This window comes from Tasmannia lanceolata, unplaced genomic scaffold (genome assembly GCF_043159265.1).
Source record: "Tasmannia lanceolata isolate RefF3 unplaced genomic scaffold, GAP_Taslan_0.1 ptg000002l, whole genome shotgun sequence".
Classification (NCBI taxonomy): Eukaryota; Viridiplantae; Streptophyta; class Magnoliopsida; order Canellales; family Winteraceae; genus Tasmannia; species Tasmannia lanceolata.
The window spans coordinates 37851353-37874869 of record NW_027518679.1 but is presented as its reverse complement, the minus strand read 5'-3'; the positions used below and the strand labels follow the sequence as shown (position 1 = coordinate 37874869).

Below are 23517 nucleotides of genomic sequence, written 5' to 3'. Positions count from 1 at the left end.
AAACTTGACTTGTCTTATCTTCCATTTTTCGTTCGATTGCCATGGAATTTTGCAGGGGTATCCCTGAGGCCATTATCAACCTTTTGAGGAATTTGTACCCACAAATGCGCACAATAAGCTGATGAAAACTCAACCCTTCTCCTCATTTTGGATCCACCCTTTCCAAAGTTTATTCAACTTCGGGACCTTTATTCGACTCAACTCTAAGACCTTCAGGGCCCGGTCAAAATGGGGTGTCTACACTCCGCCATGGCACGTGATCTACTAACCCCCCCCCCCCCGGTGTCCACAGTAGCATCGAAGTCTGCTTTTAGTGCAGGTAACGGGGTCTTAGATTACACACAGAGCATAATGTCACCAAAAACAGTAGATGTATGCGTGTGCCTCAAGGACTGGTTTGATGCAGATAATAGAGCACAAGACAGAAGAGAAGATGACTCAACCGACTCACCTGAAGAAATATGAAGATTCAAATTTTTAAGTCTTTAATTTCTACTTGTACTTCACAATGTATTTGTACTTCATTTTTTTTATTTTTTTCTTGTATGTTGGTGGGTTAGAGGCAAGGTTCTATGTCCTCCTCTAATAATTTTCTATATTAACAAAATTTTAAATTTTAAGGTGTCGTCCGGGTTCCTGGATAAATATTCCGGACACAATTGATCTTTGTTTTTAAATTACTTGCAATTTGACTAACAAAATTTTCATAAATGACTTGCAAAATTTTCCAATTTTTTCCAACAAGTGTTCAGAGAAAAATTCCAGTAGAAAAAAACATATTCTCGGAATTCCGAGAAAAATTCCAGTAGAAAAAAAACATATTCTCGGACTTCCGAGAATGCACTTGTTTGAAAAAAATAACCGTTACGTGCCGAAACGTGCCGGCACGACACGCCATGAATGGGCTGTGAGCCGTGCCGTGCCTAACCCCCACCCTTTGGCGTGCCGGCACGGCACGGCCCGTGACCAAATCGTGCCATACCGGCACGGCCCACGGGCCACGCTGGGCCGAGAATTTTCGTGCCGTGCTGCCGACACGGCCCGTTTGCCACCTTGAAATATAGGCAGAAGAGAGGAAGAACTTAGCCCATGATTCACGCTTTATATATAGTATAAGGAAGTATAAGGATACATATATAAGGATTAGGCGGCAGTACTATATACTAGTTGCAGACCGGTGCGTTGCACGGGGCGACTAAAAAAGAAAATGATTCAAACAAAATTGTGGAAATTATGGTGTAGAAAAAAGAAAATTCAAGAATTAAATGTTTCACGGAAAGATGAGACAAAATGTTTAAAAAATGAAATAAAATGCATTCATCAAATGGGCATAAGTTTTGAATTCATTTCTTTAAGTGACAATAAAATGAAATAATTTTTTTTTTTTTGGAATTTTTACATGCTCGGAACAATGCATATGCACAATTTATAATAAAAAATCATGATCTAAACATGGAAAGAGCCGTGAGATACTGAGAAATGATAATATTAGAAAGAAGTTCAGAAATATGGGTTAGATGATACAATCCAGTATCCAGGCATAAAATTGTTTATGGATGGAATGCATACGGCTACATAACATTGTTGTAGCGGCAATTCGTGTGGGTGTACCGTTTGAGGGTTCAATGTGAGCATATTCATGATACTGCTTTCAAGCCCCTACTATACTGAAAATGGTCCCGCTTCATCGAAAGATTTTCTGCTTCATTACAAAGATTTAATTGAAGGTTTTATTCGTTACCTTTTCAGTATATATTCAGAGTGCTATTTGAATGGAAATATAGTGTTTGGAGGAGTAATTAGTGTAGCAAGGACATGTAGATTCACAGCCTCACAAAGAATATCAATTGATAAAAATAAAAATAAAACAAAATCTTACCTGCAAAGAATATCAATTGATACCAAGGAAAATAGTATAAAGTTATCCTCCAGTTTCTTCCCTCCAAATGCAGAGAATTCCTTGGGAGAGCCTACGAAATAAAAAAAAATGCCCTAAATAAGGAAGAAAGGACAATAAGTTCTCTCTCTCTCTCTCTCTCTCTCTCTCTCTCTCTCTCTCTCTCTCTCTCTCTCTCTCTCTCTGCATTTTCAAATGGAAGGAGAAGGGCAAAGCAAAGATCCAAATGATAGATACCTTCATCGCGGGAAGAAAAATAAATAAAAGCAATCGCGGCTCTACTACCCGGTCTTTTCCTTCTCAACGCCGGACACCCTCTCTGTGTGAAGAACACACCATAAACAGGCGAGGGCATTCAAATTGGATCATTCATCTGGAGAGGTAAGCTGTTCCTTTGTTTATTGAGACAATAGAAACGGACAAAGAGAGATGGAAGGAAGTGAAAGAGGAGGGATATGGAAAGGAATTTTAGTTTACCATGTGCGTTTTGGAAAAGCCAATAATAGCAGTGGAATAAATGACAAAGAGTTCCTTCTTTTTTTATTTCAAGAAGGAAAAACGTATGGGCTGACCTATATTTATGGAAATAAATCAGGTAGGGAACGTTATCTAATAATTATAAAATCCGGGTGCCACATCCCCTTAACACAGTTTTCAAATTTCGTTAATTAAAGTTTCGTGTGTTAGAGGAAACGTGTGAAAACGGTAATTAAAGTCTCTTGGGTCCCACTGCATTCAATTTCAACGTTTGAGTAAAGCTGAATGTGGTTTGCAGAGGGCGTGACATGTGGCACAGCCTCAGCTTCCCACATTCAGCTTTACTTATATATATATAGATAGATAGATAAGGCTAGGGTGCAAGTTTGGCCTTGTCAGCCCTGAGCTCGAACAAGGTCAAGGTTGGATTTTCCAGCCCTGAGCTCGAACAAGGTCAAGGTTGGATTTTCCAACCCTGAGGGCAGGTCAGGGTTCATTTTTTTAGACCCTGACTCAGGTCGGGTCGGGTTCTGGGTTAATGCCTCAGGTACCCTGACCCGGCCTGACCCTATTACAGAATTGAACCATCTGTGCATGTTTCTTTTGCTAATGTTTTCTATTATCTTGGATTGATGTTTCTTTAGATTATTATTATTATTAATTGTCTCTGTTGCCCGTCATGTTGTTGAATTCATAGTCTTATTTTGTTCCCTTTCTTTGTTGATTGATCATTTTGTTTCATATGATAAGTGGTTGCTTTATTTTTGGCACTCTAAATAGGTATTTGCACTAGGGTCAATTAGGGCCGGCCCGGCCGTGCCCAATCAGGGCGGGTTAGGGCCAGCACTGAGCCCTGTAGGGCGGGTAATGGGTTGAGGTTTTTCGCTGAGTCGGGGCGAGTAAGGGCCGAGATAATAGGATCCAGGGTTGGGCTAGGGTTTTGAAAAACCCGACCCAACCCGACCCTGTGGCAGCCCTAGATAAGGCTTCTCTTTCTTCCTTCTTACTTCACAAGCGACTTGTCCTTCCTCCGCTGACAAATTTCAGACAGACAGAGATGCGTTGGACAGATCCATCACCTGGTCTGATTTGTCTAGGGTTTATAGGGTTTCTACTTTTCTGCAACTCCTTTATACATGTACGAGCTTCGATCCACGAGTATTCAAACGAAGCTTTTGCTTCAAAGCACAACTCCTTCTTCTTCCATGGTGGCAGCGAGGGTCTTTACGCTTCGAAAACCCACGAAAACACATCTTCTGACGGGAAACCCTCGAATGGGAAATCCTTTATTCGGTGAGCTTCTGTTTCGCCTCTTTTGATTTGATCCTACTCTTGCATTCGCGATCTGATCTCCTTGGTTCTTGTGTATTTTCCTTCCTAGATCTTACTTTATGGAGTATGTTATAGAAATATTTGATGAATTTTGATCTTTTTGGTACATGTTTGAGTCGACCTCTAGGGTTCTTGATAGAAATGGCCCTAAAAATGGCTATGCTTCTGATATAATGTTGTATTTCTTGTCGCATTTAGTCAGAATTTTCCTAACAAATGTATTGATAGAATTGTGTTGTAGGCATGCCTTCTCAGGTGGACTGCATTTCCATAAAAAAAAAATATGAAAAGGAAATGTTTTCGGGAAATTCTGAAAATGGGGGTTATAACGGTAACTAGTTAGTTTCCATAAAAACTTCAAGAAGTAAAAATGAAAAATGCGGGTAAAAATAATATGGCTGGGGGACTTCGTCTTCGCCAGTACTTAGAGTAGTTTCAACATTTTTGTAAAATCCATGCAATTAAGGCTAGGTATGAGTTATTTTTTCAAGATTATGTACTTCCTAGTAGTATCATGAGAAGAAATTCTTCCATGACGATTTAAGTAACAATAAGGTAACAGTCAGTGGCGAAGCCCGGAATTTACACTTGGGGGACTAATTTACACTTTGCCTGCATTGGTTATTTGGCGTGGAGTGTGGTGGGGTGCTGCTTATTATTACCGGTGTTCTTGAATGCCGGTACATTTTTTTCTGCCTTTTAGCGGCGTTTGTGTACACCGGTAAAACCCTTTTAGTTAAGGTATTTTGCAAGTCGTTGGGGGGGCCGTGACCACGCCCACGCTATATGTCGCAGTGAACTTACACAGAACGATCAGATGATTGGCCAAGAGAAGTAGCATCATGTCCATTGAGGATTTGTGATCAAAATGGGCAAAAACCTAAGAAAGCTCACATTTCATATCCTTTTGCAGCAGATGCAGGGGAGTGATATGGGTTTTGTCTTGACACACCAAAAGAGCAACAATAGGATATGGGGCTCACAACATCAACCTGCATTTGATCATTTTAGCGGGTAAGGAGATAGCCGCCATCATCGAACAATCATCTAGAGGGTGATGGATGCCACCAACGTTTTGGTTTGTAAGTCAAACACCAGATCATTCACGTGTAAATAGGATGCATTTCTTCCAGACTTGCCCCTATATTGAGAATTGGAGATTATTGTGTTATATTTGTCATTTACATTCAAAGGCTCCTTTTTCACTAGGTGGTATCATTGCCTTCATTAGGGCTTTTTTTATAACCTCCCAACATAGTTCTCCCTTTTAATCAGTGTGGTGAATTAGATAGAGAGCATCCAAAAGAGCTTCCTTTGGAATGACTAAAAGGAACACGTTGTGGATTGGAAGATCATAATTTCTAGGAAAGAGCACTATCTTGTTAACTTTTTTTTTTAAATTTCTAATCCATATTTACTGGATCAAGATGAAAACCGTGCCCACCAAAAATACACATCCTTTAACCATGCTTCCTGATTTCTTCGAGAATTTGTTTTCAAGTAGAAGTCTTATTATATATATATATATATATATTATCCATTAATCTTGTTCTTATCCATTTTACTCTCTTTCATGAGAGATAGTGTTGAAGAGGGAGACTTGAAATAAAAGTACTTCAAAAGAGAGACGGTGCAAAGGAAGAAGCCTAGTTAGTTTGAGATATATATTATAGATTTCTTTTGTTTGTATCGATTATTCTTTCTTTCTTTCTTTCTTTCTTGAGAGAGAGAGAGAGAGAGAGAGAGAGAGAGAGAGAGAGAGAGAGAGAGAGAGAGAGAGAGAGAGAGAGAGAGAGAGAGAGATGTTGCACAAGATGGAATTGCCTCCTTCCACTACCTTGTTGATTCGTGCTATACCTTTTTTAACACTCCTATTATTCTCTGCTTTGGAATTCTGTAGAGGTATTTCAAAAGCGTTCGAACCATAGATCTTTTAGCTTGAATGCGAGCATAATTTACCTCACATTCGGAGTGGTGGGCACCATAGTATGCACCCCAGTATTTCTCCGTTAGGTCTGAAACAAGAACAAAATAGCCCACATGGAATCAATCCTCGACACAGAGCTGGAGAACCATGCAGAGACGATTAAGTGATATCATTTTAAGAATAATCGATACAAACAATAGAAATCTATAATATATATATATATATATATATATATATATATATATATATATAGAGAGAGAGAGAGAGAGAGAGAGAGAGAGATAATAGAGTTCCTAAGGTGTCACCTCATATAGCTTATATGAGGTGGCGCTTAAAAACATAAGGGGCCCACTTTGTTTGGATGATCCAAAGCATTCATTTGATAGGCCCTCACATAGATAGGGTGTGCCCAAAAAATCAACTTCATAGGATCATCATAACCCTTCCATTTGTGGAGGTTGAAATGGATGGGTATAAACCTCCATAAATCTGCCCATTTTTAACCTCCATAAATGGAAGGGTTAGGATGACCCTATGGACCTGATTTTTTGTAGGCACCATGTCCATCTAAGGGCCTTTCAAATGAGTGGTTTGGATCACCCCAAAAATGTGGGCCCCTTATGTTTTGTGAGCGCCACCTCATATAAGCTATATGAGGTGACACCTTAGGAACTCTATTCTCATATATATATATATATATATATATATATATATATATATATTATAGATTTCTATTGGGGAAAGTGATTGTGAGCGGCCCGTCATATAAGCTTATATGAGGTGACCGCTAAAAACATGGTGGGCCCACCTTTCTGGGGTGATCCGAACCGGTCATTTGATAGGCCCTGACATAGATAAGGGGTGCCCAAAAAGCAGCTCCATAGGATCATCCCAACCCTTAGAACTATGGAGGTGAAAGAGGGGAAAATGGGTGGGTATAAATTTGCCCACTTACCCGTCCTATTTCCCCTCTTTCACCTCCACAGTACGAAGGGTTGGGATGATCCTATGGAGCTGAGTTTTTGGGCACCCCCTATCTATGTCAGGGCCTATCAAATGACCGGTTCGGATCACCCAAAAAATGTGGGCCCACCATGTTTTTAGCGGTCACCTCATATAAGCTTATATGAGGGGCCGCTCACAATCACTTTCCCCTATATATATATATATATATATATATAAAACTAACTATGCTTCTTCCTTTGCACCGTCTCTCTTTTGAAGTACTTTCATTTCAAGTCTCTCTCTTCAACACTATCTCTCATGAAAGAAAGTAAAATGGATAAGAACAAGATTAATGGATAATATATATATATATATATATATATATATATATATATATATATATATATATATATAGTTAAGTGAAGCTACACATACGTATAGCTAAGTTAGCTACACCAACGGCTTAAAATACAGTGGGCCCCACATTGTTTGGGTGATCCAAACCATTCATTTGATAGATCCTCACATTGATAGGGTGTGCCCAAAAAATCAGCTCCATAGGATCATCCCCACCCTTCAAACTGTGGAGGCAAAAATGGACAGATTTGTGAAGGTTTTTACGCGTCCATTTTTGCCTCCACAAATCGTAGGGTTGGGATGATCCTATAGAATTGATTTTTTGGGCACACCCTATCTATATGAGGGCCCATCAAATGAATGGTTTGCATCACCCAAACAATGTGGGGCCCACTGTAATTTAAGCCGTTGGTGTAGCTAAGTTAGCTACACGTATGTGTAGCTACACTTTTCTCATATATATATATATATTAGCTGCGCTTAAGCGTAGAAACAGGGTGTGGCCACATTTTGGGTGGGATCCAAAGCATGCATTTGATGGGCCCTTTCATGGCTAGGGTGTCCACCAAAAATCAGCTCCATTGGATTACCTTAGGGTGTCCATTTGTGGGGCAAAAAATGGACAGATTTGTGGACAAACAGTATCTGTCCATTTTTGGCCCCACAAATGGACACCCATTGATGATCCAATGGAGCTGATTTTTGGTAGGCCCCCCATCAATGATGGGGCCTTCCAAATGAATGCTTAGGATCACCCCCCAATGGCCCCACCCCCCTGTTTCTGTGCTCGAGCGCAGCAACCCTTTTCTCATATATATATATATATATATATATATATATATATATATATAGAGGAATAAGATTGTGCGCTCGACCGCACCAAACTTAGGTGCGGTCGAGGGCCCAAACTCATGTGGGCCCAAGTTGTTAGGATGATCCAAAGCATTTATTTGCAAGGCTCTTACATAGATAGGGTGTGTACAAAAAATCAGCTCCATAGGATCATCCTAACCCATCCAAAAGTGGAGGGCAAAATGGACAGACACCGTTTGCCACAAATCTGCCCATTTTTGCCCTCCACTTTTGGAGGGGTAAGGATGATCCAATGGAGCTGATTTTTTGTACACACCCTATCTATGATGGGGCCTTGCAAATGAATGGTTTTGATTACCACAAAAAATGTGGGACCCATGTGTTTGGGCCCTCGACCGCATATAACCTTATATGCGGCCGACCGCACACTCCTTTTCCTCTCTCTCTCTCTCTCTCTCTCTATATATATATATATATATATATATATATATATGGGGGCGAGGGGCTAGGTTTCCGAGGTATCGCGCAGCCTGAGCAAGCCACTAAAATACCCATCTCCCATGTTGTTTCACTCATCCAACCCATTCATTCCGTAGGGCCTCACAGAGATAGGGTGTTCCTAAGAAACCATCTCCATACCATAATCCTAACCATTCGATCTATAGGAGCTTAATTTCTAGCCATCAATTTCAAAACCTCCACAAATCATAACCCTAACCATAACCCTAACCATAATCCTACCTATAACCTACAGAATGAATGGGTTGGATGAGTCAAACAACTATGGAAGATGGTCTATTTAGAGGGCTGCTTAGGCTGCGCGATACCTCAGAAAACCTTTTCCCTTATATATATATATATATATATATATATATATATATATATATATATATATATATATATATATGAGGAAAGTGTTTCTACTCGGCCGAGTAGATAAGCTTATCTACTCCTCCCTTTAAAAAGTACAGTGGGCCCACACATTGTGGATGATCCAAAGCATTCATTTGATAGGTCTTAACATAGATAGGGTGTGCCCAAAAAATCAGCATCAAAGGGTCATCCTAGCCCTTCGTTTTGTTGGGCCTTGAAGAAACAGAATGGACGCATCTTACACAGTACGTTTATATGCGTCCATTCTGTTTCTACAAGGCCCAACAAAACGAAGGGCTAGGATGACCCTTTGGTGCTGATTTTTTGGGCACACCCTATCTATGTTAAGACCTATCAAATGAATGCTTTGGATCATCCACAATGTGTGGGCCCACTATACTTTTTAAAGGGAGGAGTAGATAAGCTTATCTACTCGGCCGAGTAGAAACACTTTCCTCTATATATATATATATATATATATATATATATATATATATATATATATGGGGCGAGGGGCTAGGTTTCCGAGGTATCGCGCAGCCTGAGCAAGCCACTAAAATACCCATCTCCCATGTTGTTTCACTCATCCAACCCATTCATTCCGTAGGGCCTCACAGAGATAGGGTGTTCCTAAGAAACCATCTCTATACCATAATCCTAACCATTCGATCTATAGGAGCTTAATTTCTAGCCATCAATTTCAAAACCTCCACAAATCATAACCCTAACCATAATCCATAACCCTAACCATAACCATAATCCTACCTATAACCTACAGAATGAATGGGTTGGATGAGTCAAACAACTATGGGAGATGGTCTATTTAGAGGGCTGCTTAGGCTGCGCGATACCTCAGAAAACCTTTTCCCTTATATATATATATATGTATATATATATATATATGTATGTATATTACTAATAAGACTTGTACTTGAAATTGTACTTGAAAACAAATTCTCGAAGAAATCAGGAAGTATGGTTAAAGGATGTGTATTTTTGTGGGGCACGATTTTCATCTTGATCTAGTAAATATGGATTAGAAATTAAGAAAATGTTAAAAAGATAGTGCTCTCATCTCGGCCCCTCGCCCATCTTCTACCACCCCCCCCCCCCCCCCCCCCCCCCCCCCCATTTTCATCCCAGCCCCCTCCTCTCATCCCAGCCACCTCCCTACGCTTGCCGCCACCCTCCCTGTGCAACCAAGCTCTCCTTAAACCCCCTCCAAACCCTCTCTCACACTTGTACTCTATCACCATTCTCTGTCTTTTTACTTTGCAGCCCTCTAACACCCTCTAAACCCTCTCATAGTCCCTCCTCCCGTCCTCTCTTTGCTTCTATATTCCTCTACCCCTAAACCTCTACACCCTTCTCACTTTCCTTCATCCTCTTTCTTGCCTTAATGGCCTAAATTCTCTTGGATATCCTTTTTGTTTATCTCTGCGGCTTTGATTTCATCTCATAGCCTTCATTCTCCTCATGGCTAGTACTCATTTATCTCTTTTTGGTGTATCTATCGGAGCCGCGCTCTCGTTGCCGGACTTGCGTGTGATACTTATGCTTCACCCATCTCTTGTTTATTTTGCGATGTCGTGGTTGTGAGTCTTCTTCTTTCTCGTCGATATGGTTCCTCAAGTCATCATGGATCCACCTGGCAGTTCGGCTCCTACTGTCGGCACGACGACTCCACAATTTCGGATTTCGTTGGAGACCGAAACCGAAATTTGCCGAAATTTCGAATTTCAGCCTTTACCAAATTTCGGTAATTTCGGTTCGAAATTTCATGTATTTAAAAAAAAAAAATAGGTTTCAAATTTTGGCCGAAATTTCAGAATTTCTTGAATATTCATTTTTCATTTATTACCAAATTTTGACCGAAATTTCGAAAAAATCAAGGGTCCGAAATCGAAACCGAAATTTTAAACCATGCCCACAGATGACTTTTGAGAAGCTCGATGGCTCCAATTATCTCAGTTGGAGATGGCCGTTGAGACTTACCTCCTTGCTCGATGTAAGGTCGCTCTCATTGAGTGGGACCCTCCATTCCGTACAGATTCATCCTATGATCGGTGGCAGCAGAATGGTGCCTTGATCCGCACTCTTTCTGTGGTAGAGCATGACTCCCCTTGTCGCTCGCACGTACATGATCCTGAAGACTTCCAAGGCTATCTGGGATCACACCGTTCTTTTCTATTCTGGAGTTGATAACCTCACTCGTATCTGCTCCACCTACTTCCTAGTGGATGCGCCTCCAGCGCGGTGATACCTCTCTCGGACCACTACAGTCGTTTTGTCTCTTTGTGTTAGCAGCTTGATGCCTTCATGCCTCTCACGACTGATCTGGCCGTTCTCACTCGCGGGAGCAGATCCGTGTTATTCACTTTTTGGACACCTTGGGCTCGTACTTCTTGCACTTTCGACATCAGATTATTGGCTCAGAGTCTATCCCCTCTCTCACGGAGGTCTATTCCTGTGCCCAACAATGTCTCTCGAGCAGCTCCTCTACACCTCCTGTTGACAACTCCACCCTTGTAGCATATGATGGTGTTGACCGCTCTGGCCGTGGAGGCGGCTCCTTTGCCCGTGGTAGGGGCCGTCCGCCCGTACTGTACTCATTGCCAGAGGGAGGGACATCATATTGAGACTTGCTTTGCTCTCCATCTTGAGCTTCGTGCATCCCGCTCTGCGCATATCACCGCCTCTGACATCCCCGTTGCCTCGACCATTCCAGCAGCACCAGCACAGGGTGATACATTTACTCTCTCCACGGCAGACTATGAGGAGTTCCAGCGTCTCAGGTTGAGCAGCCGACCACCTACTCAAGTTTTGCACAGCCGGTATTCGCCTGACTCTCTCCTCACTAGCTCTAACTCTTGGATTATTGATTCCTGAGCCTCGAACCGCCTGACTAGTAATTCTACTTCCCTTAGTTCCTTTCGACTCTTTCATTCTATTACATTAGCCGATGGGACCACTACTCCCATCTCTTATATTGGCACTTCTTCACCACACTTGATTTTACTTCATCTTTAGTACTCTATGTACCTAAGTTCCCTTTCTATTTGATTCCTGTTCGTCAGATTATTAAATATCTTACTTGTTCGGTCTCATTCTTTCCATCTTATTGTGTATTTCAGGATCTCTCGACTGAGAGGACGATTGGATCTGCTCGTGAGACCCGCACACTATTTTGCATAGCTCGACTGCAGGCCACCTCAACTAAGCAGTTTTCCTCTCAGCAACACCACTTTGTGGAGAGGTGCAGGACTGATGAAGAATGCCGTGAGTGGAATGATAATCCTAAAAACCATGCAATCCAGAAAATACTCTCGAGCATTATCCATACCTAGACATTTGAGATTGCAATTATATTGATTCTTAATTCCAGCATGAAAAGTACAAAAATCAGAGAAGATCTCAGAGCGGTCTTTAAGTAAAAACAACCATGTCATACGCGAATAGTCATCAATAAAAATAATAAAGTACTTAAAACCAAAAAAAGACGCGACATTAGAGGGTCCCCCCATACATTCGAATGAACTAACTGAAAAGGACTAGAGACTCTACTAACGACTCGGGATGGAAAAGACACGCGATGGTGTTTCCCGAGTTCACATGACTCACACTAAAAAGAAATAGAGCCAGGAACAATATGCGTCTGCTGAAGCCACTGAAGTGAAGGGTGGCCAAGATGATAATGTCATTGATAAGCGTCCTCAGAACTATGTAAGGCAGCGGTAGGCGGTCGACAGTCAAGATGATAGAGCCCATCCACCTCACAACCCGATCTAATCGTCCTCCCGGTCAAGAGATCCAGAAAAAGACAGTAAAAAGGATAAAATGAGACCAGAGTAATTGTGGCTTTTGGTAAGCTGACTAAGAGAAAGCAAACTAAAGGGAGACTTAGGGACACATAAAACTAAAGATAATGGAAGACTAGGATGGGGAAAAATAGTATCAACACCGGTGATGGGAGTAGTGGACCCATCAACAAGGGTAATAGACTGAGAATTAGAGTGAAAGATCTAAAAGAGCTAAGCTGAGAAGAGTTATAATCGAGGACCCATAGCTAGAGAGAAGGGTAGTGGGTGAACTACGTGGCTGGGCAAAGCCCGCAATAGTAGGTTGGGCACTCAAGTGAAGTCGCTGAAACTCCTCATAGTCAGTGCAAGATAAAGTGAATGAATCATCAGCCGGCATAGTAGTAGTCGTAGGGGACGGGGAAGCCTCGGAAGAACTAGTAGCAGTGAGGTGCCTCGGGCGAGTCTAACGAAGCTCGGGATGAAGAGTGTAACAAATGCCAAAATAGTGGCTCTCTCTCTCTCTCTCTCTCTCTGACAATGAGTACAATATGGGCAGCCACACCCACCACTAACACGGCCACCTCCACGGCCGCGTCCTCTGCCCTGGCTAAAGGAACCCCCACCACGAACAGAGCGACTACCACTATCATAGGCTGCCAGAACAGAGCTATCAACAAGAACAACTGGTGAAGAATCGCCGAGACATTGCTGGGCATGAGAATATACCTCCGTGAGGGAGGGAATCGATCCAGAGCCAATGATTTGCCGACGAAGGTGGATGAACTTAGAGCCCAGACTATCAAGATAATGGACAACACAGAGTTGGTCCCGCTGGAGGCGAAGAACGGTGATAACAGAGGTGAGGGTATAAAGACATCAAGCTGCTGGCAGAGGGAAACGAACTGGCCATAATGGGCAGCGAGAGACATATCAACACGGCGGAAGCACATCCACTCAGAATATGTTGCATAGATGCCAGTGAGGTTGTCAACCCCAGAATACAGTAGCGCAGTATGATCCCAGATTTGCTTCGATGTGGGAAAAAGCGTCATCGTGGCAGCAATAGACGGAGTCATACTCTACCAAAGAAGCGTACGACTCAATGCGCCCTCCTACTCCCCATGAGCATTAGTGGAATCAGTAAAAGAGGGGGGAACATGGCAAATAAGGTTAACCTTGCCCATAGCAAGGAGATATGTCTCAACAACAACTTTCCACAACAAATAATTGGTCCCATCTAGTTTTGCAATGGTCATTTGTGGGAATGAACCCTCCATAAGAGATGAGAAGCTAGAAGATGAATTAGCCGAGTGTGGGTTTGTGGCACGGACCCCATTATTCGGGCTGGTAGAAGGATCCTCAATGACGGGTGGATCCATAAAGACAAAGAAGATAAGAAAAAGTAACACCCACAACAATCGGCAAAGAAAACGATGGAAACAACTAGATGAGACGAATCATCATATCGCAGCAAAGGGGAAAAGAACAAAGAGAGATGGACATGGGAGAGAAATCGAAGTCGTGAACAAAGTTAAGAGAGGGGTACACAGGATTTAGGTCATTAGGGTCCCCCCCCCCTCTTTTAGGGTAAGGAAAAAAAGGGAAGAAAGGGGAGAAGAAGAAAAGTGGAGATGGATTTTTGTTTTTGTTTTTTGGGGGGGGGGGGTGTCTCGGGAGAAGGGAAGAGCGGGGGTGCTGCGAGGGAGGTCTTGGGGGAAAGGGGGTGTCATGAGGGGGGTGGGGGTTGACGCGAGGGGGCTGGGGGAAGGGAGGTGGTGCGCAGGGTGTGGGGGGGGTGTGTGGAGGGGAAAGGGGGTGTCATGGGTGGAGAGAGAGAGAGAGAGAGAATGGTGGTCCCTAGGGGAAGAGAACCCTAGGGCTCTGATACCATGTTGCAAGAGAGAATGAGAGAACAGAATAGTGAGTTGGAGACTCAAGGAATAATGGTACAAAGACAACTATGCCCTTAGGCATTCTATATATTCTAACACCTTGAGAGGTTTGAGGAGCACAAAAGCTAAGAGTGTCGCCTAGATAGGATACCTCCACTTCATTAGTCCCGATGACTTTTGTTTAGCCATATTTCACATGTTGTTCAAATAAATATAATTATGTAATGCCTACTAGTACACTACCACTAATACACTTGCGGTTTTGGTCTTGCTATGTGTTCCAATTTCAGTATGTTTTTCAATGGGAATGGAAAGGAAAAATTTTGGTTTTTTCGTATTGGTTTCGGTGAAAATTTTAAATTATGCTTTATCAAAGTAGCCTGTAGCAATTTACCAATCTATTATTTCTCAATCTACAAATGTTCGACCATCATCATCAATTGGCTTGAGAGCATCCAAAAGAATTTCCAGGTGAATGACACCAGAAAGGAGGTTATCCCCTCGTGGAATGGAAGATGGTTTGTGAGCACAAATCAAAAGGTAGACTGGGTATCAGAAGGCTGCAACTTATGAATATATCTCTCCTCGGCAAGTGGTTTGGCCTTTGGCAAGGAGGACAATGTCCTATAGATATTTGTCATTGCATAGAATATGTTCCTTGATGGTTTGGATGGACAACAGAGGACCATGCAACATGATCTAGTTGTAGTCTTTAGATAGACATTCACCATGTGTTTGAGAAGTTCAGTATCAACATCAAATTTAGAGCTGGAGTTTGTGATAGGATGATGTTGTGGACAAGGTTTTAAATTTCGGTTTCGGTGTCGTTTTCGGCCACCACCGAAACCGAAATGTTTCGGCTTTTGGGCCGAAATTTCAGCCGAAATCATGTAAAAATATGATTATGATTTCGTTTATTTTTTATTTTTTAATTTCGACCGAAATGTCTAAATTTCGGTGTCAATTTTGGCTATTTCGGTGGAAATTATAAAATTTCGGTGTACATTTTTAAAATTTCGGTGGAAATTTTGTAAAAAAAGTCCGAAAATGAAATTTCGGTTATTTTGGCTTCATTTGGTGAAATTTCGGAATTTTGGTAAAATTTCTGCGAAATCTTGTAAAGAAACGACTTCATTTGAATTTCGTTTCGGTTTGTGCCAAAACCGAAATATTTCGGCTCGTTTCGGCCGAAATTTAAAACCATGGTTGTGGATGGATAAATGGTGAGGCCGGCAATCTCCCTCTTAAAGGCTTATCCTTATCCCATGTGGGTTAGGAAGTGTGTGGCCAGTTGTTGGAAGCTAAAATTAACTTTTTTGAGCATGAAATTGTTTTGATGACTGATCTTTATTGGAAATCTTGAATTGATCTATTTCGGTTTCAACCAAGGTGGTTGAGACTTGAGACTCAAGGATACAGAGGTGCTTCCCTTTGGGCATCTTCTTTGTTAAATCCTTCTATGTTCATCTCTGGTGGATATGGTCTCCGCTCTCATTTTACTTGGATTTGGTCCTCCATCTACTGGACAACTTGCCTTGACAAAATTCACACTGTTGTGCATCTCATTAATCTTGCATCATCAATTGTTGCTCAATTTTTTGCGTGGACGCGGAATCTGCCCATCATCTTCTGATTCACTGCAAAGCTGCCACAGATCTCTGGTATTTTGTGATACAACTCTTTGGGGTCTCTTACTCTTTCAGTCATCCTGAGAACAGTTGGCGAGTTCATTGGCAAGTGGGCCTTCTTTTCGCGGCCTTTGAGAGGTAATATTCCTTGGCATTCTGGCGTGGGGATACCCTATGTCATAAAAAAAATAAAAAAAAAAAAAAAAAAAAATATATATATATATATATATATATATATATATATATATATATATATATATATATATATCTGATTTATGCGCTCCAGTGTTTTGATAAACATGCGCTCCACTAGTTTGTCGTGTAGTATTTAAAGGGATGTTTGAGGATATTGCAGCTCTCAAAAAGCTCTTAAAACCCTTTAAATACTACACGACAAACAAGTGAGCGCGTGTTTATCAAAACATTGGAGCGCTGAAATCATTTCCCTATATATATATATATATATATATATATATATATATATATATATATATATATATATAGAAAAGGTTTCCTACACACTTGTGTAGATAAGTTACCTACACACTAGCTTAAAATACAGTGGGGGCCCACATTGTTTGGGTGATCCAAACCATTCATTTGAAAGATCCTCACATAGATAGGGTGTCCACAAAAAATCAGATCCATAGGATCATCCTAACCATTCAAACTATGGAGGCAAAAAATGGACTAATTTGTGAAGGTTTATACACGTCCATTTTACCTCCACAAATCGTAGGGTTGGGATGATCCTATGGATCTGATTTTTTGTGGACACCCTATCTCTGTGAGGACCATTCAAATGAATGGTTTGGATCACCCAAACAATGTGGGCCCCCACTGTATTTTAAGCTAGTGTGTAGGTAACTTATCTACACAAGTGTGTAGGAAACCTTTTCTCACACACACACACACACACACACACACACACACATATATATATATATATATATATATATATTCCTTGGCATTTTATGTTGTGGGAGAAGGGTGATCAAAGGGTTTTCAAAGATGGGGAGAAATCCGCAGCGAGGCTGAAAAGTATGATTTATAGTTACATGCTTCAATGGATGACTTCATCTTCTGTTTTCTTGGCATTTCAATTCAAATTTGAGGAAACATTGGCACTATCAAAGGCATTCCAACATTGGGTGTGTGAGCCCATCTCTTAGGTAGTCTCTATCGCCTTCAAGTAGTTCAAGCTGAACTTTGATGGGTCTCGGATTGGTAATTCGTGTATGGATTGTGTGGGTGGGGATTATTAGGAACCTCACAGGGTTGGTCAGATTGGTGTACCCGGGCCTTAGAGGAATCACATACTCTCCGAAAGCCAAAGTGATTGACTTGAGGTGAAGCATTGTGATGGGGACATCAACGAAGGAGGATGATTCGAAGTTTACAGGCGAAAAAGGAATCGTGGGAAGGAGAAGGAATGATATTTACATGAGAGATGGACGTTCACACACAAGGTTTTAAATCTCGGTTTCGGTTTCGGTCATCAGCGAAACCGAAGCGTTTCGGTTTCGGTATGAAATTTCGGACGAAATCTTGTAAAAATTTCAGAAACGTTTCACCGAAATTTTCAAAATTTCCTAAACATTTCACCGAAATTTCGAGTGAAATTTTGTACTTCACCGAAATGTTTCGGCAAAAATTTCTGAAACGTTTCGGCGAAGTTTGGTACTTTTCCGAAACAATGTGTATTTCGTTTCGTTTTCTACCGAAACCGAAATATTTGGGCCGAAACGAAACGTTTCGGCCGAAATTTAAAACCATGTTCACACATGCTACATATACCACATGTGGCACATGCCACATGACGTCCACTCTATGCTGACGTTTTTCTTTTAGTTGTTTTTTATTTTTTACTTTCTATTTTCGTCATTTTATTTATAGCCTACTTTTTAGGCATCAAATCTCATATGTTTGGCGTGTTTTTAATATTATTAGGAGGGTTTTTCAATTACATATCTAATGGGCCCAAGATCACATGATTTGGATGTGATTTGAGCAAGTCATGAGTGTTTTTAGGAAGTGGTAAAGGTCTTTTACAGGATTACTATTTTAGGTAAGTTTTTATCTTTATTTAGCTTTGCTTTAGATTAGATTAATAGTTGAGATTAGTTTTTAACTTTAGGTTATCTTCTAGAGTTTTTTTTCGTATAAATACATCTTATGAAAGTAATGTAAGAGACTTTTGAATATTGAATAGACTTGAGAATTTTTGTGAGGGCTATTGTGGCTTGGACTTCTTCTTCTCTTCTTCTCTTTGTGGCTTGGAACTATTCTCCTCTCATCTATTATCTTCTTTTTCTTCAATCAAATCAACACAAATAAGGGTAGTAAATTAGATTTTCTATTTTCTTTGTTCTTGAACCCTAAAACTAGAAAATCCAAAATCCATAGATCTTTCTTGTTCTCCAAGATCTTGTTATGAGATTCTGAGGGATTGTTTTTATGATTAAACCTCAGCCTAAACACTCAAGAACCCTAACTTTAAACCCCTTTTGAGCCTTATTGAAAATTTGCACCCTTTTCAAGCCCGAAAACCTTTTAAAAGATCCATAGCCTAAACCAACCATCAAATCATAACTTAAACCCTAGAATTACCTTTCTTTTACCTTCCAAAGCTTAACTTAAGATTTGGACAACAGTATTAAACCAAAATCTCAAATCTGCCAAATTACCAAAATACCCTACAACCCAAAACTGGACAGTTTTGAGCCTTTTATTGCTGCTGGATTTTTTTTATTTTTCTTCATTGGTTATTATTATTTTCATGCTTGTGTGACATCTATTTCATTGGTACTTACATTAGCTTTTAGTTCTTTTAATTAGTTGCATGTGTAGGCCTAGTTTCAGACCAATCTTTCTATTATCAATTCATCTAACGAATCAGTATCGCTTTGATTGATTTGTATAAGGTTTAGTTCATACTTAATTGCAATCTTTACAATTATTTATGCTATTTAAGTCTCATTATTGCTGCTGCCTATAGATTAATTAGGCGTTAATTCGGCCCTACGTAAGTTGTTAAGTGTTCTTTTAGTTTTCCGTGTAAGCCCTAAATTGTCCTAAAGTTTTAATCCCACTAGGAGTGTAGGATTTTCCCTAAATTAGGTATTGTCCTGCATCACATTGTTTAGAAACTCCCCAAGTTAATCGTCAACTCGCTTGTGTCGACTTAGTATTACCTTGGTCGATTTCTCATATGAGTCAATGTTTTTACCTATTGTGTCAATCAAAACTCTTTTGACTCATTCAAGTTAATGAAAATTTGATTGCGTCAATCATTGGCTCGCTTGAGTCGTTTCTCCTTTCACCTTGGCTGAATTCTCGTCCAACTCTGGGTTTTTTAAAGCTAATGCGAAGCTAATCTCTTGACAGAACGTTTCAAAACCTTCAATTGTTGGAGGTGGTACCTAAATGTTATAAGGTTGTCCCATAGAAGACCCTATCCTTGGCCATTTTTGAATGCTTTTGAAAAAATATCTGATTGCATCACAGGTCATCCAATCTCCTTCCAACAAACTCCATTTCGCTGATTCGAAGGTAGGCAAACTTGCACGAAGTGGCTTAATCCCATGCCTCTTGCGGTTTGAGATGTTTTCCCTTTTTTAGGTTTCCCCTAGTTTGGTCGGGGTCCTTTTGTGTTTGTTTTTTGGATTTTGTAGGTGATCATCTTGTCCTTGGCACTTGGCAGTTTGATTTTGTTTCTCATTTTATTTTCCTTAATAAATTTGCTATCATTCAAAAAGATAGATCTTGGTTTTGGCTCTGAAGAGTTTTTGGCAAGTTTGCTATCAAGGTTTTAAATTCTTGAAATATGGGTGGGTGGTTACTTGTTTTCATTGAGAAAAAAAGAAAAAGAAATATGGGTGGGTGGATCTTCATAGATATTCACTACCTACAAATTTTATGCCTGCTTCAATCTACTCATCAGCTTATTTGGAAAGAATATTTTTTAATGGTAGCTTATTTGGAAAGAATGAAATGTTTGAATTTTCAGTGACATAATGAGTAGCTTTAGCACTTCAAGTTGGGTTATTTTAGCAATGCTTCTGTTTTAGCAACCTGTTACTTGGTTCACCGGAAGCTGCAGAACAATTGTAATTTAGTGGATCAGTATTGTGAATCTTAATTTTTGTAGACATGCTTTGGAACTTTACAAAGCAAAAGCTGGAGACCAAACAGATCTTCTGAATGCCTTAAACTTTTCAAAGAAATTAATGCTGTTAAATGTCAAGATTGATTAATAGAAATTGCTTACTATAGCAGTTTACATTATTCTTGAGTATAAGAAAAATGCAGTTTAAATCATTATTGAGCCAAGCTGTAAATATTCAGAAGCATCGTCCTGCATCTTTGTGTTTCTTTTGCGTGTACTGTATGACTTATTGTTGCACCAGATGTTTAAGTGCTATGTATTTGGTTCCAATATTCATCTGGCTTTTGCATTGTGAAGTGTCATTTAATTTTCCCCAGAAATTGGTTAGTATAAGATTCTTTTTGCTCACTCAGTTACATGGATTTAAATTTCGGTTTCGCCCTTGGCCGAAACCGAAATTTCGGACGAAATCCCAAAATTTCAGCCGAAATCCGGTAATAAAAAAAAGTATTATTTTATTATTTCCCAAATTTCGGCCGAAATTACCGAAATTTGGGATTTCGCTAAATTTTGGTTTAGGTCCCAACCGAAATCCAAAATTTTGGATTTGGACGAAATTTAAAACCATGGCCAGTTAAAACATCTTGGGTCGTTTTGTTGTCCACTGTGTCTTCCTGACATTCAACTTAACTCATCTGGAGATCAAAATTATCCATATCATATAAGTACAAATACATTTATTTCTTAGCGCATTTATAGAAATAAACATAACCCAATTTTTTGTCTTAAGATTCAAAGGCAGTCTACTTCTGTCTGCGAAGCCCACATCCTCATCCGACTTCAACAAAAAAATTAAAAAATCACAAGCATTATATTTTAGTCCCTCCATTCCTTTCTAATGTATGACTCTTATGAACATTGTTTCAGGTTTGACTCTGTCACCTTCCGTAGAACAAAAGAGTCTGTTTCCCGGCATGATCGCATGCAACAAAGGACTGGGTTGGTGGAAGCTATAATAGTTGAGATTAGAGACCGGGAAAAGATTGGTGGAAGTTATCTTAATTCTGATGGGATATGCTGCACTCCTGATCTCGCCAAGGTGGGATCTTGTAAGTTAGGGGAAGTAATTATTCGTCCAAATCCAGACAACATGGGTTGGCCTAAACGCATCCAGCGCTTTTTTGAAGGAAGAAATGAAGAAACTAAAATGTTAGCTACTGTTGAGATAAGTAGCACTGGAATGTACTATCTATATTTTATGTTTTGTGACCCACAACTCAAGGGTACAGTAATCACAGGAAGAACTGTTTGGAGAAATCCAGGAGGTTATCTGCCTGGAAAGATGGCACCCCTATTGACATTTTATGGATTCATGTCTTTAGCCTATCTTATACTCGGTCTCATATGGTTTCTCCAATTTGTACGATTTTGGAAAGATATATTGCAGTTGCACTACCACATCACTATGGTAATTGGTCTAGGAATGTGCGAAATGGCATTTTGGTATTTTGAGTATGCAAATTTTAATTCTACTGGGAGCAGACCCATGGGCATTACCATATGGGCAGTAACTTTTAGTACTGTCAAGAAAACTGTATCTCGCCTTCTTCTTTTAGTGGTTTCAATGGGCTATGGTGTGGTGAAGCCCACCTTGGGCGGGATATCCTCCAAAATTGCACTTCTTGGAGTAATATATTTTGTGGCTTCAGAAGCACTTGAGCTTGTTGAACATTTGGGAAATATCAATGACTTTTCTAGCAAAGCAAAGCTATTCTTGGTGCTACCTGTTGCTATCCTGGATGCTTGCTTTATCCTGTGGATATTCTCATCATTATCCAAAACTCTAGAAAAACTTCAGGTAATATTTTTATTTTATGCTCATGGAAAATGCACATGTACATGGGCACAGATGTACATGCACTCAATGATTATGAGGATGCCTTTTTTTTTTGAAATGGCTATGAGGATGCCTTAATATTAGCAAACATTAAAACTAGTGCTGCATTTGGTTGGTGCACAATGATTTTACTTATTGAGTCCGCTACTTGGTCAACTTGGCAAACTTATTAGGTAATTGCGAATCATGTCTATCATGTATTGTGCATTATATAATAATGAGGGTTGCTAACAAAACAGGATCCCGTGCTGAAAAAAAAAGCACAAGGTCCTCCATTGTGACACGTGCTCTACAAACAAAATAAAGGGAGCGTGTATCGGTGTATCCCAAGAAATGCCAAAAAGCCGTGAAAATCACCAAATCCATCGGCCTTTTTTTTTGTTTAAAATGGTAAAATAATGAATTAAAAGCGAGAACCGAGAAAGTCCTCAAAGGAACATACACATAAGAAAAATACAAAGAAAAACACAGACTCAGGGAGGGAGGAAATCAAACCATTCCAAACCCACCCTAGTCACACCATCCCTCGCTAGAGAGTCTGCATCAGAATTAGCAGATCTCCTTACATGCTTAAAGACAATAGAAGAGCCAAGAGTTAAGTCTTCGATTTCTTCAGAAAAAGACAAAAATCTCCAAGTGGGAGCCGCTGAGCCCGACAGCCATCTCACCACATTTTTAGAATCCCCCTCCACTATTGTCTTGCTAAAAAGACTCCTATCCATTTTTTTAAATTCCTTGATACGCTGCTTTAACCTCCGCCTCAGTTGAGTCTCCAACTCCAATAGGGCTAGAAAAGGACCATAAGACCGATTCACAAGCATCCCTACAAAGCCCTCCAATACCAGTCGGCCCCGGATTTCCCAAGCTTAGACCCATCAAAATTGATCTTTAGGAGGTCCATAATGGGCGGCTCCCAATGTTCAATGGTTTGAGGTCTAAATTCACTCTCATTGCATACTATTTGCCACCCCACCCATAAATCAAAGGCCGATACAAATTTAAACAATGAAAGACAGTTCGCCCAAGCAATAGAGAGAGCAATCACTTTTATAGATAGCCAATATGGAGATTTGGCCACTCCATCAAAGACTCTAGCATTTCTTTCATTCCATATTACCCACCAAAAGGCAAGAAGACAAATTCTCCATAACACCTTACCTTTCTTTTTCCACGGCACACTCTCCCAATAAGACATTAAATCAGGGATTGACCTAGGATTTTAAAAATCCAACAAATTTCAAACCGCACAAGAATGCGGCTCCACACCTCTCTAGCAACCTTGCAATGGATAAAAAGATGGTTGATAGACTCACCATCTTCCAAGCATAAGGGGCAATGATTACAAGCGACATGCCCCGTTTTCAAAGAAAGTCAATCGTTTGAATCGTACCATGAACAACTGGCCACCCAAAAAGCTAACTCTAGGGGGACAATGAAATTTCCATACCTTGGCTGAAATAGAGGGTACACCGCAGGGCACTAAATGATGATAAAAAGATTTGACAGAAAAGAAACCAGACGAATTCCATATCCATACTCTCTTATCAAAACCAGACCTTTTGATGTAGCAA

The 23517-nt window shown here is 40.3% G+C and overlaps 1 protein-coding gene across 1 annotated transcript in view; it reads left to right on the top strand.

Moving 5' to 3' along the window:
* Positions 1-3277: 3277 nt before the first annotated feature.
* Positions 3278-23517, top strand: part of LOC143871997 (Lung seven transmembrane receptor family protein) — a 36205-nt gene continuing 15965 nt past the window's right edge. Inside the window, exons 1-2 of the mRNA XM_077376709.1 lie at positions 3278-3667; positions 20977-21907. Coding sequence (XP_077232824.1) covers positions 3432-3667; positions 20977-21907 — 1167 coding nt within the window. The 5' untranslated portion in view covers positions 3278-3431. The remainder of the gene's footprint in view (positions 3668-20976; positions 21908-23517) is intronic.